The sequence below is a fragment of the Lemur catta genome, chromosome 8 (assembly GCF_020740605.2).
Source record: "Lemur catta isolate mLemCat1 chromosome 8, mLemCat1.pri, whole genome shotgun sequence".
Lineage (NCBI taxonomy): Eukaryota > Metazoa > Chordata > Mammalia > Primates > Lemuridae > Lemur > Lemur catta.
The window spans coordinates 91358742-91375201 of NC_059135.1; the positions used below are offsets into that span (position 1 = coordinate 91358742).

The window sequence follows — 16460 nt, forward strand, 5'->3', positions numbered from 1 at the left end:
CTGAAAATTGGAGTAGAAAGTCAGTGGCGTCAAAGAGGGGTACCCTCAAGAAGGCGGTGAAATCATGCCAGTAAACAGTCTGATTAAGAAGCTGGCTGATCTTGCATGTTCTCATTTATAACTGGGAGCTAAACTGTGACTACAGAATGGCCCAGAATGGCATAATGGACACAGGAGACTCACAATGGGGGAGGGTCGGAGGGGATGAGGTATGAAAAATTACCAATGGGGTGCAATGTACACTACTTGGGTGATGGGTATATCAAAAGCCCAAACTCCACCACTATACAATATACATATGTAATGGAATTCAATTTGTACCCACTAAACCTATTAAAAAAAAATCTAGCTGATCTGAGCTACAGGTAAAGGCATATGCTTCTTTTGTCAACAACAAAAAAAAGGCAATTAGAAACTCAAAGGAAAAAAAGCTATATAAATACGAAGCAAATTAAACTGTGCCTGAATTTATGTAACCAAAGAAATTATACCCCCGTAATATTCTGAAATAAAGAGAAAAATAAAAAAAATTTAAATGTGCCTGATTCTCAGTAACTCATAGACATCACCTCCACTTGGCTGCCAGCAAGCTTGGGGGGAAATCTTTGACCTACCCAAGGAAAACAAAGCATCTGTGGCCCATCACTCATTTGGTAGCCTTTGCCCCAACCCTGCCTTCTGTCCCCACTTTTTCTTTTTCCTTTGCTTCACTTTTCTACCATTACTATTTCACATGCATATTTATATGCCATCTTTAATCTCTTTAATCCTTTTGGAAGTGTTTTTTTCTTGGGGAAGTGTAATACTTCAGGAAAATGAATAAATAGAGTAAGTCACAGAATTACACATATCTGAGTTCAAGAAATCTCTCTTCATACAGATAAGGGAACTGAGGCCCAAAGGAGTGGCTTGCCCAAGGTCACACAGTGGCCCACTGGCCGGGTTGGGAGCAGAACCACGTATCTCAAACGGTCTAATGAAATGGCCAAGTCCCTGGTGAGCTATGAAAGACTGGGCAGGGCACCCTCAGGTAAAATCTCTAGCAAAGAGCCCATACTGCCTTTTCTCAATGGCAGACAAAGTGAGGCTGCACCTTACACAGAGGCAAAGGGCAAGGAAAGATTCTCCTTTCCTCCTCCTAATCAACTTCCACCCAAATTAGCTGCCTTTGGAAAGAGATGAATGAAGCAGTCACCAAAAACTTTGGTATCAGAAATAACCGGAACATTAAATGACTCGTATGCTAGCTGTGTGACCTTGGCTTCTTTCAGTCTCAGTTTCATCTATAAAACAGGGATAATACCTGTAGTAATAAAAATTAAAATATATAAAGCATCCAGCACAGATTCTGGCACATAGCAGACATTCAAAAGGTAGTTCTCTTCTCCCCACCTTTAGGTTCTTCCATGGAAAACCCTAATAACTTACATTTTTTGACCTATTGTAGAGTTTTCCTGAAAAAGCAAATCAACGTCTACGTCAAAGTTGCAAGTGGTGATGCACCAAGTCATTCCTCCCACTACCTGCAAGACACAAAAAACATACTTGTTTCCTCTTTCTAGTTTGGAGAGAGGGGAAGAAGTGGAAGGTAGGTAAATTATAAATAGCTCTTACAGACTCAGTAAACATACAAAATTATGTATCTTGAGAGAGAGAGAGAAATAGAGTCTTCCTTACCCCATCAACTACGATTCATCTAAAATAGCAGTTGAAAACTTTCTACAGTGCAGGAAACATTCTGCATCTGCACTGGCCAATATGGTAGCTACTGGCCGCACATGAATGCCGAGCACTTGAAATGTGGCTAGTATGACTGAGAAGCTGACTTTTATCATCAAATGAACATAGTACACATAGATCTTCTTTACAGTGAAGGAGACAGACATTATGTGTTGTACAGATCAGCAGTGTAGGCAGTAAGGCTGACATTGTTTCCATATATCTTATTTTTCTCATCTACCTAATTGAGAATCCCTGCTCTACTTTTCCCATAGGATTTATCTGAGACGCAAATGAGACTAAAGCTAAAAACCCACTTTGAAACAAAATCCTTTTCAGACACAGCTTGGTATTGGAAAAAACAACAGTGAATCTCATCCTTGGCTATGTTTTAGTTTCTTGTGAGATGCCCAATATAGTACAGATTCTAGGGCCCCAGCCTAGATCTAACTAACCAGAATTTCAATGAGTGAGGCCTAAGACATCAGTATTAGAAAAACAACCCAGGGTGATTCTGTTATGCCCAGCCAGGACTGTGACCCCTGCAGCACTAGCACTGTCTTCCAGCAGAAAGCTTTTGTGGCCTACCCCGTCTGATTTGGACACTTCCTTTCTATGCACAGTACAATGTAGCACTTGCTGCATCAGGCTACTTATTCTATGCATGTTGGTTTACTTGTCTGTTGTCCCTACTCTACAGAAGGTGGGCTCTTTGAGCACAGTGCCTTTGTTTTACCTCTGTACCCTCAACCCCTATTACATGCCTCGGGCATAATAATTGTTTAAAGTTCTGCTGAATTAAAAGACTTATCCCATAGTGATTTCTCCTTCCTCCTAAATCAGAGCACTTACCACATCTGGCAACTGTCTGTGAGCACACTGACTTGGGATGGCCCATTATTCACTGAGATTATTTTATCTGGTATAAGCTTTACAATCTCCATCTAAACTGTAAATTCCTTGAAGGGAGGAACTATCTATTTTGCTTCTTTCTACTTCCTAAAGCTTTGTGCACAGATAAAAAATTCAAGACATATTTACTGATATATCATTACTTTCCTTGAAAAGAAAATTTGAACATTTCCATAATGAATCTGAATTAGAAAGAAATGGAAACATAAACATGTAATCTCTTCCTCCTTTCTTTGCCATGATTAACCATGTCATTCTGAAAAAAAAAAAATTAGTCTAATGGTTAGAAACGTTTCCTCTTACCTTGTCAAAAGGTGACAAGCCTTTAATTCTTGCCCTGAAATACCCAGCTGCAACCAAGAGTTCTAGAATTTCAGTCAACTTGACATTTTGTTCTTCATCTTCTCTTGTTTCCACCTAAAAAAAAAGGTAAAAGTTTGGCTGGTAAAAGCTATCTTGAATAAAGGAACACCAGGTATATCCTCTGATGCCATGATCTCATTGCCAAGGAGCAGGTAACATGGGCTGTATCACTGCACCAGATTCTCTGTGAAAATTCAGCAAGACTCATACAAAAAAAAGCATATGGACGGTGCTGCTAGAGTCACAAAGCACAGGTCCCCAGTCCTCAACAGACTGTTAAGTGTCATAGCTCGGGGGAGAAGACAAGTACCATAGACTACTTAGTTGTGCCGCAGGAATTCAGGGAAAAGGAAGATTAGAGCACAATACCTTCTTTTTCTCTAACACATGGTTTACTTGACAGGTTTCTTTCTCTTTTTTTTTTCTTTTAGATCTTGCCCCATTGCACTGACAGGCTTCTTAACTAGATTATAAGCTCCTTGTAGACAAGAACAAGGTTGTTTTTGGTGTTTTCTTTAAAAAAAAGCTTTATACTCATCCAGGTCCCAGAAGTTACTGACAAGAGGGGTAAGAAGGGAATTCAAATATGTATCCATCTCTGCACTTGCCTTTCTGATCTCTAAAGCAAATATAAGGAAGGCTTTCAACCCAGACACAGTAAAGGGTGATGACTGCCACATAATAGGATTGCCTTAAAAATAATAAATTCATCTAATATATTTAAATTGGTATTTGATTTAAAATTTTTAATTTATATCCTCCTTTGACCCTAGTTGTTTATCTACTATTTAAGTCCATCTAAATAGTCTAGTGTTTTTGTATTCATTTACTTTCACGAACTATCTTTCCTCTCTCCCATTACTGCAGAAAATCAAAAACCACCTCTAGCCAGGTGCAGTGGCTCACACCTGTAATCCCAGCATTTTGGGAGTCTGTGACAGGAGGATCACTTGAGGCCAGGAATTTGAGACCAGCCCGGGCTACACAGCGAGACCCCACTTCTATTTTTATTTAAAAATTAGCTGGGTGTGGTGCCATGTGCCTGTAGTCCTGGATGATTTGGAGGCTGAGGCAGGTGGATCACTTGAACCTAGGAATTCAAGGTTACAGTGAGCTATGATTGTGCCACTACACTCCATCCTGGATTACAGAGTGAGATCCTCCTGTCCCTAAATAAATAAATAAAGACATACATACATACATGCCTCTCTATATAAAACACCACCCAAGATACTTGATTCAGGCTGGGCGTGGTGGCTCATGCCTATAAATCCTAGCACTCTGAGAGGCTGAGGTGGGAGGATCGCTTGAGCTCAGGAGTCTGAGACCAGCCTGACCAAGAGTGAGACACCGTCTCTACTAAAAATAGACAAAATTAGCCTGGCTCAGTGGCGCTAGCCTGTAGTTCCAGCTACTTGGGAGGCTGAGGCAGGACAATGGCTTGAGCCCAGGAGTTTGAGGTTGCTGTGAGCTAGGCTGAAGCCATGGCACTCTAGCCCAGGCAACAGAGTGAGACTCTGTCTCAAAAAAAAAAAAAAGATACTTGGTAAATTCTCTTATTCATCTCTGACTACTCCCTCAACCAAAAATGCCTGTTAAGTTTTCCTTTACTAGGTATCTCAGATTTATCCTCCTTTCCCTTTTATTCATACTTCATTCTAGGACTACTGCAAATGCCTCTCAATCTTTCTTCCCTGATAATTTGTCTTGTTCACTCCTTCCTAAATCACGGCTTTCATGTTATCCCTCTTTAGCTTATCTCCCAGCCCTCATCATCAATGCATCATACACTGTCTATATGATAAACTCCAAATTTCTTGGTTTAGCATTCAGATCTTTGGCAGAAAACTATCTTTCCAGCTTCCCCATCCTTTTTTCTTCCCCCAAAACAACTAAGGCATGGCTGTGGGCAACCTAGACAAGCACTGCTTATTCCCATTTCTTCACTCTTCACACCACTCACCTTTTCTTGATATTCTCTACCTATTAAGAAATCACCTTAGAATTCTAGCTCCTATTCAATGGCATCCCTTACAAATTTAGCCTGAAATGGTCATTCCTCTGCATTTCTATTTTATTTATAGTTTATGGCATTCATACAATTAAGTACTAGCCTCTTATGAGTGACGTGTCTGGTGTTATGCACATGCCTATCTTTCTAACTGGACTACTGGCTAGTTCAGAAGGACCTATATATTATACACTTGTGTTTACTCCTCTGCAACAAAACCACATTAAGCTCAATGGACACACTTATTAATACAGAATGACCTACTAATCCTTAAATAAAGTATATGACCTAAACCAGTCGTGTATTAACAAAATGTTTTCATAGTCATGACGCTGATAATGGAAAGAAGTTTATTTTAAAGTATACACTGCCAGAAAAAGGAATATACATATAGCCGAACATATAATTATTAAAGTGACTGATAATCCCCTGCAATGGAGCAAGAGTGGCATGCGTGAGGTGACAGCCTTGAGCCACTGCTCATTTTACAACCCCTCAATGACCCTGGTCCAGCCTATCAAGGATTCTGAAGATTAGCATTCACCAGTTACTAGTGGATATCTAAAAATTAAAAAGTAATATTAATTATTCACACTTTCTCTCCCTTCTGCAAATGATCCAGAATGGCTGAGAAATATCTATAAGTGAAAAGACTCAAAGAAAAAAAAAGATAAAGAGTAGTTATGGTTTAAGAAGAAAGAACATAAAAAGAAAATGAGATCATATAAGTACTTTCCTGAAACTCCTGGGGTATAAAACAGGAACACTTCATTTGTTCAATCATTTGTCATGAAAATATCATTTATCATGAAAACACTTCCAAGAAGAGAACAATACACCACAGGAGGATCATCTCTGCCTCAACACTTATCTAACAGGCACCCAGTGGCCACCCCACTGCAGATGCATGCATGACCCATGCTTCCCATTCACTTGCCCCCAGAATGGAGAAGTGTGGAGAAGTGTACTTTTGCAATAGAATCTGTGAAGTAACTTTTTTTTTTTTTTTTTGAGACAGAATCTCGCTCTATTGCCCGGGCTAGAGTGAGTGCCATGGCATCAGCCTAGCTCACAGCAACCTCAAACTTCTGGGCTTAAAGGATCCTACTGCCTCAGCCTCCCGAGTAGCTGGGACTACAGGCATCCGCCACCATGCCCTGCTAATTTTTCCTATATATATATTTTAGTTGTCCAGATAATTTCTTTCTATTTTTAGTAGAGACGGGGTCTCGCTCTTGCTCAGGCTGGTCTCAAACTCCTGACTTCGAGTGATCCACCCACCTCGGCCTCCCAGAGTGCTAGGATTACAGGCATGAGCCACCGCGCCCGGCCCTGAAGTAACTTTTTGGCACAAGATACTAAATGGGAACATTTAACTTCAAACTCACTTTGCAGATTAGCACTGAAACAAAATGGAAAAGAGAATTGACTAATACACAGGGAATGAAAGGATATCCACACTTGAAGCCATAAAAAGCCACCAGGCTGGTTAATACATCCAATCGTTAAAACTAAAATTCTGATAAAGATGAATGATTGTGAGCTCTTAAATCAAGCCCAATAAATTTTCATTTGCCCTGCACTGTAATTCATGTAAGCTGGAAGGCAGGGCCAAGTCTAGCTATCTTTCTATCCTTCACATACATACAGTAAAGGGTTAAAAAAAATGAATTTAATGAATTAACTGGTCTAGTGATAGCTAGGTAACATAGACTATCCATATTTATATTTACTGGTCTTTGAAATAAATGATAATAATTTTATTACATTCACCCTGACCTCCTAATTGCTAGGAAAGGTCTTAGGCACCTGGATTACAATGACAAATTAGACCCGGATTCCTAGCAGTCACTGAAAAGTTAAACAAAAGACACACAGGAGCAAGTTGCTTTTTATTTTAGAAAGACCCCCACTGAGCCGGGCATGGTGGTGCATGCCTGTAGTCCTAGCTACTTGGGAAGCTGAGGCAGGAGGATTGCTTGAGCCCAGGAGTTTGAGGTTGCTGTGAGCTAGGCTGATGCCACGGCACTCTAGGGCATCAGAGTAGCCAGGGCAACAGAGGTGAGACTCTGTCTCAAAAAAAAAAAAAAAAAAAAAAGGTAGAAAGACCCCCACTGATAGATAGAACTGTGGGACACTGAGTTGGAGGGATTCAAGGCAGAACTTGGGAGACCACACAGGAGTCTACAGCAAAAGGCCAGGCAAAAACTTGATGAGAGCTTAGAACAAAGCAGTAATAAAGAAAACTTCAAATATCACAGTACAGATCCTATTCTTCACAATCCTGGGTGCCATCAAATCAACACATATGTAAGATTTTACCTAATACGGGGGTTCTGACAACATTATAATTATTAGGTTTTCTTAAAACAACAAAATGGACTTGCATTTTGGGAGCACTCACTGACAGATAAGTATCCTTCAATCACTATATCCCCAATTCTGGACACAGAACACAGTGATCCCTCAATTACTGGGTACTTGTGGGATGAAAGAATTGAGGAATTGAGAATGGCACGAAGAAACAAGACTGGTCATAGGCAGGCAAGTGTGAAGGTATCAGTTACCGTGTCAAGGAAACAGTCCCTTTGCCAAAATATCTGTGTCAGAATCTTAGGAGGGGGATCAAGGTGCAGCATGGATTCCATTTCTCTCCAGAATCTAGTAAACTCGACTAGCTTTTGAGCAAATCAACCGGAAGGGAAGACAGATGCAAACCACCTAGCTAAGTGATATCTGCAGCCAAAAGAAAATGAATGCACTTCCCCTTTATTCCCAGTAAACGTGGAAATCCGGAAACCACTGATTGCCCTGTCCCTAGCACCAAGTACTTAATAACACGTCTGGAAAGTCACCCGCTACGTTATGGAGAAGCAGCAGCGTTTCCGCCCAGAGCTCGGTCCCTGGCCACACAGCACCCCTGGACAGCGCGCCCTCACCCCGAACGCCGCGGAGGACTGACCCAGCCGGACACGGCTCCCAAACTTCCTCCCGTCGCCCAGGACGCGGTGAACGCAGGGAGAACGGCATTCCCTCCCGACCCCAGGACGGGGGAGGCTGGCCACCCGGCTCCCGCGGACCCCGCGTGGCGGCAGCCGGAGACCCAAGGTCACCGCCCTTTGCACAACCCCAGCCCGGACCGTCCCGGCGCGCGCGTCCCGTGACTCCTGCGCGCAGCAGCCTCTGGCCCTCGGGGCTGGCCCCTGGGCGCCGGGGGGCAAGGGAGGCTGCCCGGGAGAGCGGGAGAGGTGGGAACCCGGGACGCCGCAGCTTGGGGGGCTGCGTCAAGGGGAGGTGTCGGACTGAGAAGGCCACCTCTGCCCCAGCAGACCCGGGAGCGGCTGAAGTTTGTCCCTACCCTCCCGCTGCCCCTCGCCCACGCAGGGGCACCTGCTCTCGCCACCTCCGCCGTCAGGGTCAGGGCTTCCCCGCGGTGGCCACACCTGAGGAGGGGGCGGGGCGCCCGGACACACCTAGGGCCCCGCTCCGCCCGCCGCCCTGCGGGCTCGGCCCTCTCCTCAGCAACCCCGACGTGTCAGGCAAGCAGGGTTCCTACCTCCGGGAGACTCTGGCCCTCCGGCCCCTTGGGAAACCCCATGATCCGACTGGGCTGACGTGCGGCGGCAGCAAAGCCCGCGAAGCGCCCGGAGGAAGCTGTCCCCGCGGCCAAGCTGCTACCGGGGTGGAGTGCAAAGCGGAAACTTCCTCTGCCGCCGCCGCCACAGCCGCAGGCCGGGAGCGCCGCGGCCTGGAGGCGCATGCGCGCTGGGGCGGAAGCGCGGCGCGACTGCGCCTGCGCGAGGGCTGGCCGGGAAGAGGCTGGGCGGGCCGCGGCGGGGAGGGCTGAGTCTGTAGGCTTCGGGCTAGGGCTCCGAATTGTTCTCCAACGCGCTTCATGGAAGGGCTCATTCCTGCATCTTGGGGACATTTTGCATTCCTCCTCCTTTCCCTGCCTCTCACGGGCATCGGATTCTCCAAGTGGGCCTGGTCCTGTGCGTGAGGTGGACTTCGGAGGCCCCCTCGCTCCGGGGTCGGAGTCTGAGCACAGATGAACTTCGGGATTCCGAATCCAGGCCCGGTTCTAGCCTGTGTTGATGCACACTTGGGCAAACTGCCCCGTATGTGGGCCGGGAACGGAGCCCCAGAGAAGGGAGTCTCCACGCCCTCTGCCCTCCTCAGCGTCCTAGCCAGTGGCATCGTGTTCCTAGGAAACCTCGCTTGGGATAATGTCCCCCGCCCCACCCCACCCCATCCACGGTTTCTGGATCTTTCTGGAGGAAGGACATCTCTGAGAATGCGGACTCCTGTGCTCATGTCATTTGAGCTGCCACAACACTTACATGATGTACCCCTTGTCTGTCCCAGAGGACGGCAGCCATAAAAAGGGGTCCCCGTCACTTACTTCATATTGCTTTCCAGCTCTCTTAGTTTTAAGCAATGAAGAAAGAGATGACTTATGTGAAAACTTTTGCCCTAGAAAAGATCCTTCTATATGTGTGTGGGGTGGAGGAATGTGAGACTTTTATTATAGCTCCTTGAGATCAAAGAGTTTTTGTATTTGCTTTTTTCCCCTTCTTTGCATCCCTAGCATCTTAAAAAGTAAGTACGCAGTTAACGTTCATCCTTGAAGATTTTTTTTTGCACCTTTTGTACTCCTGGAGTTGATTCTGACAGAACAGAGATTTCTGTGGAACCAGAACACACAAGTGGTTGGAAGGGCCCTAAGAATGCCATTTTGTTCTTAAATGTAGCTAGCAAATATTATACAAAACTATGTGCCACTCCCTACCCCTGGTCCCCAATAATTTGAGTAATCTGAATATTCAGGTTAAGGTGTTGAGATGGAAACCCTGCTGTCTGTGTTGCATATCTTGCTCTTCCCCATTGTGAAGCCAAAGAAACTCAATTTCTAAGGTGCCCACTCCCATAGGTGCCCAAATGTGTTATTTTTGTAGCCTTAAAACTGTATTTCACTGAAATGGCATGGGTTGAGGGGGAACGAAGGATGATAATCATTTGTGGCCACTATTTGATGACTGTACAGGTACTGATGTCTAGAGACAGGTAGCAAAATCTCACATAGCAGGCAAACCTAAATAGCTGTATATAAAGCAGGGGACTTGGGCCTGGAGAATAATAGGTCTCAGATAGGCCATGATGTGAGTCCCCTGTTGTAAATGCTCCTGCAATGTTTTAAATAAACATGAGCTACTAATTTTCCCAGGAAGAAACTGCCCCATTTTACTGTCTATATAGGGTGACAATAGCAGAGTTGGGTAGCATACTTTTTTTTTTTTTTTAAGGATCTCAGCAAAACAGCCATGGCAGCAGTTAAGAAAGTTTGAACAGCCTATAGCTGAAAGGGGAACCGGAGCATAGCCTTGGAGTAGACCTTTAACAGACAGTGACAGACAAGAAGGATTGTGAAGAATGTCTCAGATAAGTGCATCTCTCTCCCTTTCCCCTGGCTCCAGGTACCCCCACATATTGTCTCCCTAGTAGGATATTTGGGGATTAGGAATCAGTCATCCTATCTCTCTTATGCACATTCATTACAGAGTTATGTGATACTCTAATTGCAAGAGTCTTTGGAGCCTCACAAATACTTTCCAATTCCTGGGTAAAGGGGTAGCATAGTAAAGAGCTTCCTATTAGGCTCAACTTTATCCTGGATGAAGTTTTCTATAAAGCCTGAATCATTCTGTCTCCAGGCTTCTCCCAGTCCTTCTACTCTGGACTCTTGCTATGAACAGGAGGAATAGTGAAGTCTCAAAGCAGGGAGGAAACTTAGCAGGCATCTAGTGCAACAATGGGTGTTCAGAAAAGAAGAGTGACACAGCTTAGGCACTCTTAGAGGCAGTGCTGGAACCACAGCTCCAAATTTCTAATTCACAATGTCCTTTTATTCATTCATCTATCCAGCCATCCATTCAACAAATATTACTGAGTTCCTTCTATGTCATTGTCTCTTAATCTTGGCTACACATTGGAATCACCTGTATTCTACCCTCAGCAATTTTAACTGGCCTGGGAGAGGCATGAACATTGGATTTTTTTTTGCCTTGGAATATATTGCATTATATACAACACAGTACTGAACAGTGACTTCATTATGAGTGTGTTTCTGTATAGATCACAGTGGCATACAAAATTCAAAACCCATAAACAAACTAAGAGTCCTTAGGTTAAATGTGTTCTTCCTGAAAATTGTTAATGATATGGTGCTCTATTCTCAAGCAGTAGAATTGTACAATGCACTATCCTGTATTTAGCATGTCACACTTCTATAGTAAAAAATGGAAGCACAGGTAATGGGAGCAAACTTAAACCCCCTTTACTTATGGACTGAAGGTAAAACAATCCAGCATGTACACACACACACACACACACACACACACACACACACACACACTTGGATGAGTTCTTTCAGTACATTTTTCCAAACAATAGTCTCATTAAAAAATTCCAATAACTTCTGTATTTTTCACAACCACACTTTATTAGCTACATTAAAAAGGATTTGACAAGGATCCAACCACACAGCCGTAAATAAACATGCTTGAGACTATCTGCTACATTCTCTATCTCCTGGAGAAAATGATATTTAACATTTTTCGGTAAAGTGATTTAATAATTGAACATTTCTTATTTTGGAGGGGGGAACATGAGGATTATTAAAGCTTCACAGGTGATTCCAATGAGCAGCCAGTTTGAGAAGAGTTTCTCTGTGCCAGAAACTGCTCTTGGTGCTGGAGATAACTGCAGTCAACAAACCAGACAAGATAATTACTGAAATTAAACATGTAAATCAATAAGATAATATCTGGTAGAAATAAGTGCTATTAAGGAAAAAAGTATAATGTGATAGGGAATAGCTGGAGTCAGACTCTTTTAGACAAAGGCACCCTATCTAACTCTATTAGATAGCGTTCTCTAGTGCCATTGGAGGCGAGACCATAAATCCCAAGAAGACGCCATGGGAAGACCTCAAGAAAAAGCATTCCTGGCAGAAGTAGCATCCACGGTGTTCTGCACAGCTTCCCTTTACCCCTCCACACCCGCTCTCAGCCCTCTGTCCTTGCTTGCTGCTATTCAAGGCTGACCAGTAGGGGCTTCATCAGCAGGGCCTGGGGTGTGAGGATCCAGGGTGTGGGTCCTAGATGAGGAGGTGCCTGGATATGAGTCCTGGGGTTTGGGGATTTGAGTTGTGGGGCCTAGGGAATAGGATTTCAATAATAATTTGGCAAAATATGTCAAGAACTTTAAAAATATCCTTGGATATGATACTTCCATGTTTATGGCTTAGGTACAAAGATCTTCATCACAATTGTTACTATTGAGAGAAAAATCTGTAAGCCATGTAAATAGCCCATAATAAGGGACTAATTAAGTACATTATAGTATGTCCATTTGGTGTGACATCATGTTGCCAGTAAAAATGTGCACTTCAATAGGCCATGAAAGAAAACAGTGAGAGATGAGACTATATCAATATTAACAATGTCTGTCTGTCAAAAAAAAAAAATCATCAAAACACTTCAAAGGCAAACTGGAAAAATGTTCATTACCTATAACAAGAATTCTTATTATGAGGTAGGAAAAATGCTTATAAATGAGGAAGGAAAATTTAAAAGAAAAATGAGCACAAGACTGGAGTAGAAATTTTCTAAAAAAAATTGTTACTAAACATATTAAAAAATATTTTCAGCCCCATTTTCAAAAGTTAAAATGAGGTATTATTATAAGGACATTAAACAAATGCCAGTAGCACTCTCTAGTCATTAAGTTTTTACAACAGTTCTGGAGGGCAATTTGGCAAAGTTAATTTTTCACCAAATACCCATTCAGTACCTTCTATGTACTCACGGTTCCCAGTGGAGGTGGGAGGAGTGACTCAGCAACAAGGGCCATTTGGAGTTTTCACAGTGACTTGACTGGGAGGCTGTCTTAGTCTGTTCAGGCTGCTATAACAAAATACTGTAAAATGAGTGGGTTTTGAACTACAGGAATTTATTTTTCACAGTTCTGGAGCCTGGAAAGTCCAAATTCAAGTCACTGGCAGATTTAGTGCTTGGTGAGGACCAATTTCTCATGTCTGGCTTCTCACTGACTCACCTGGAAGGGGTGAGCACCCTCTCTCAGGCCTCTTCTGTAAGAGCATTAATCCCATTCATGAAGATAGAGCCCTGATCACCTCCCAAAGACCCCACCTCCTAATACCATCCCTTGAGAGTTAGGATTTCAACATACGGATTTTGAGGTGACCCAAACATTCAGACTGTAACAGAGGTATTACCAACACTTAGCACCAGCTGTTATACATATCAAACTTCCTGCATTGACTTTGGGTCATAAGAATTTCTTTGACCAGAGGGACACGGGCAGATAAGAGACTGTGTTAGTTCTGGGTGAGATTTTAAGAGCCATTTTGTGTTCCCTTACTCTGCTGACATCCACTAGGAGAGCATACACAAGTGGCCACTGCTGCCACCACCAGGCCCCTGGAATGAGAACCAGCAGTAAGAGAGTAGAGCAGACCTTAGCCCCAAGCCCAGCCAAGTCCCAGACCTGGGAATGGGATATCAGTGTTTGTGATGAGCACTGACATTTGCAGGTTATTTGTTAAGCATCATTATCATGCATAATCTAATATACCTCACAAAGAAGAACTGTCCTCCACACCAATGTCATAAGCATGCCCGAAACCTCTGCCTGAGACACACTGGATACAGAAAAGGAACAAAATGGAGCTGTGGGATGAATATCCATAGTCAGCAAATCATTACATCACAAAGGTCACTATGGTATGTTGCAATAAGTGCCTTTGATGACCAGTTGAAAGGTGGGATGAAAAAGAGGAACAGGAGGAATGATTTTGATTAGGAAGTCTATGAAAGTTTCTCCAGGGACGTCACATTTAAGACCTAAGGGTGAGGGAGTTTGACACAGAGAGGAGGAAGTGCTGCGTCCAGCTGAGAGACTTGGGTGCATGGGCCACTGTGGGAGGAGCTCCTCGTGCCTGAGGAGCTGGAGTGGGAGTACAAGGTGTCACCTGGAGGGCCTGGCACACACAGGACCTTGGGTGCTCCTGGAATGGGACTGGATACTACCTAAATACAAGAAGAGCCATTGAAGTGCTTTTTGTTGGTTTGTGTAAAGCAAAATTTGTTTTGTAAACATATTAGTCTTGTCACTAGTGTGATTCAGGCTTTGGTCTATAGAAATGGGATTTGAGTCTCAAATGACACAAATGGCAAGATTGTTTCCATAAAATTCCTATTATTGGTCCCGTTATGGGATTGGGGTTAACAACAACAACTGAAGTACTCCCTTACACTGTCTAGAAGTTGCAGGAAACAATTGACTCAGGAAATTCACTTTTAAATAGACTACATTTACATAACATTATGCTTGGAATTACAGTTCTATCGAGCTTCCATGTGAAACTAAATGAGAGAAAATTAAAAATTACTTTAGAAGAGAGATTAAAAAATACTGTTTCCTGGATTAATATGAAAGACTTCTTAAATAGAAATAAAACACTATAATTTCACTATCTTGACATCAAATAAGATGGAAACAATGTACTGAGATTTATACACATATTGGTGTATGTGTATATATAGGAAAAATTAAAGTGCTTTCCCACAGTGTACTCATAGTCACTCAACAGTTAGAAATAAAAATAAAATCCTAAGGCCCTCCTCAAGCCAACCATGGATCCCAGAGAAATCTTAAAAATTGAGTTCCTTGCTATGACGGAGGGGAGGTGGACACACCTCATTATACCCCCTCCCTCACTAACTGCCATTAGACTTTCTTACTTAAAAGTGTTAAGCAGAAACCAGCCCTTTCAAAAGACTTGCCTTTTGAAAGAAAGTCTCTCAACCATTCCTTCCTGATTAGAGACTACTGACCATGAACTGGTTCAGGCCAGTTTACAGGTGCTGCCCACAGGATGACTCTGTGTCTTCTGTTCCACCTCTTGATGTATAGAGCCTAATTTAATGCATTTAAATGTTAAGTCTCCACCCAAAAGTGAACATGGGAAATATGTAACATACATGTTTTCTTATTATGCATGTGTGTGCCCCCATCATGAATATTCATAGCTCCTCCTATAACCTGTTATATATGTATACTTAGCCAACTCACTTGGCATAAATTTTTGTTCTACCCTTCCCTCCCTTAAAGTGCCTGCTTTTGGTCTCTGCCACAGGTTATGCTTCCCAGCCTGTGGGATGGCCAGCCTGTAGGCTGTAACCCTATATAAGGTCCTCTCCAAATTTATGAGCCTTGGAATTCTTTATTGACAACATTTCTGACACCAGATTTGTGGGGTTTTCCCCCACATAACAACCAAGCAATTCTGCAGCAGACACCGGTGAGCTGTGAACTCAATTCAGACACAACTTATCTGGAGATAACTACAGGTTGAGGGCTCAGTCCTATAAGACTGCCCCATACACAGATGTAACACTCTGTGCTTTTGACATACCAGCTATAAATGAGGGTTCCCATGACTCCCTGTTTGGGTTTGATTAATTTGCTAGGGCAGCTCACAGAACTCAGGGAAGCACTTACTTATATTTACTGGTTTATGATAAAGGATATTACAAAGAATACAGATGAACCACTAGATGGAAGAGACACATAGGGCAAAGCACGAGGAAAGGAGCACGGTCCTTTTTTGCCCTTTCCAGGCACACCATTCTCCAGAAACCTCCACTGTATTCAGCTATCTGGAAGCCCCCTGAGCCCTGTTTTTTTGGATTCTTATGGAGATCTCATTAGATGGGCATTATTACTAAATCACTGGCCATTGGTGATCAACTCAATCTTCAGCCTCTATCCCCTGTCCAGAGGTTTCAGAATAGGGCTGAAAGTCTCAACCCTCTAATCTTTCCTTGGTCTTTCTGGTGACCAGCCCCCACCCTAAATTTACCTTGGAGTCACTGGCCACCAGTTATCTCATTAGCATACAAAAGACACTCTTATCACTCCAAAGATTCCAAGAATTTTAGAAGATATCTATCAGGAAGTAAGGGAAGAAGATCAACTATATATTTCATAGTATTATAATATTGTAGATTTATAAAATATCATCCAAGAACCTTCACATTTCTTGGCAATGACAAAATAATTGCTGCTGTGTTTCTGGATTATTTTATTGAATTTGTTAACAACCAAAATACTCTAATTATTCTACCTACAAATAGAACAAGGAAGTCATTAATATATAAAATTGACAATTAAATAATTAAAAATAATAAAACATTGTCCTAAAAATTGTAATACCAAAAAGCTTGTAATTGAACCATTGTGTTGTCACTTAATAGCAATAAAATTAAGAGTAAAAGAAATCAGAATTACTTTGGTCATGTTTATAACAAACTTGGTTTTAAGATCTCAATAGGCTTTGTTCCAGAATTGGGCAACACTTCATTCTATAAAA

General features: G+C 42.7%; 1 protein-coding gene across 2 annotated transcripts in view; it reads right to left on the reverse strand.

The window, feature by feature from the left end:
• Nucleotides 1-8764, reverse strand: part of CCDC93 (coiled-coil domain containing 93) — a 94242-nt gene extending 85478 nt beyond the window's left edge. For both annotated transcript variants that reach the window (XM_045558609.1, XM_045558608.1), the window contains exons 1-3: nucleotides 8562-8764; nucleotides 2935-3048; nucleotides 1429-1523 (exon numbers count right to left, since the gene is read on the reverse strand). In XM_045558609.1, the coding sequence (XP_045414565.1) occupies nucleotides 1429-1523; nucleotides 2935-3048; nucleotides 8562-8603 (251 nt within the window). In that variant the 5' untranslated portion in view covers nucleotides 8604-8764. The remainder of the gene's footprint in view (nucleotides 1-1428; nucleotides 1524-2934; nucleotides 3049-8561) is intronic.
• Nucleotides 8765-16460: the final 7696 nt, after the last annotated feature.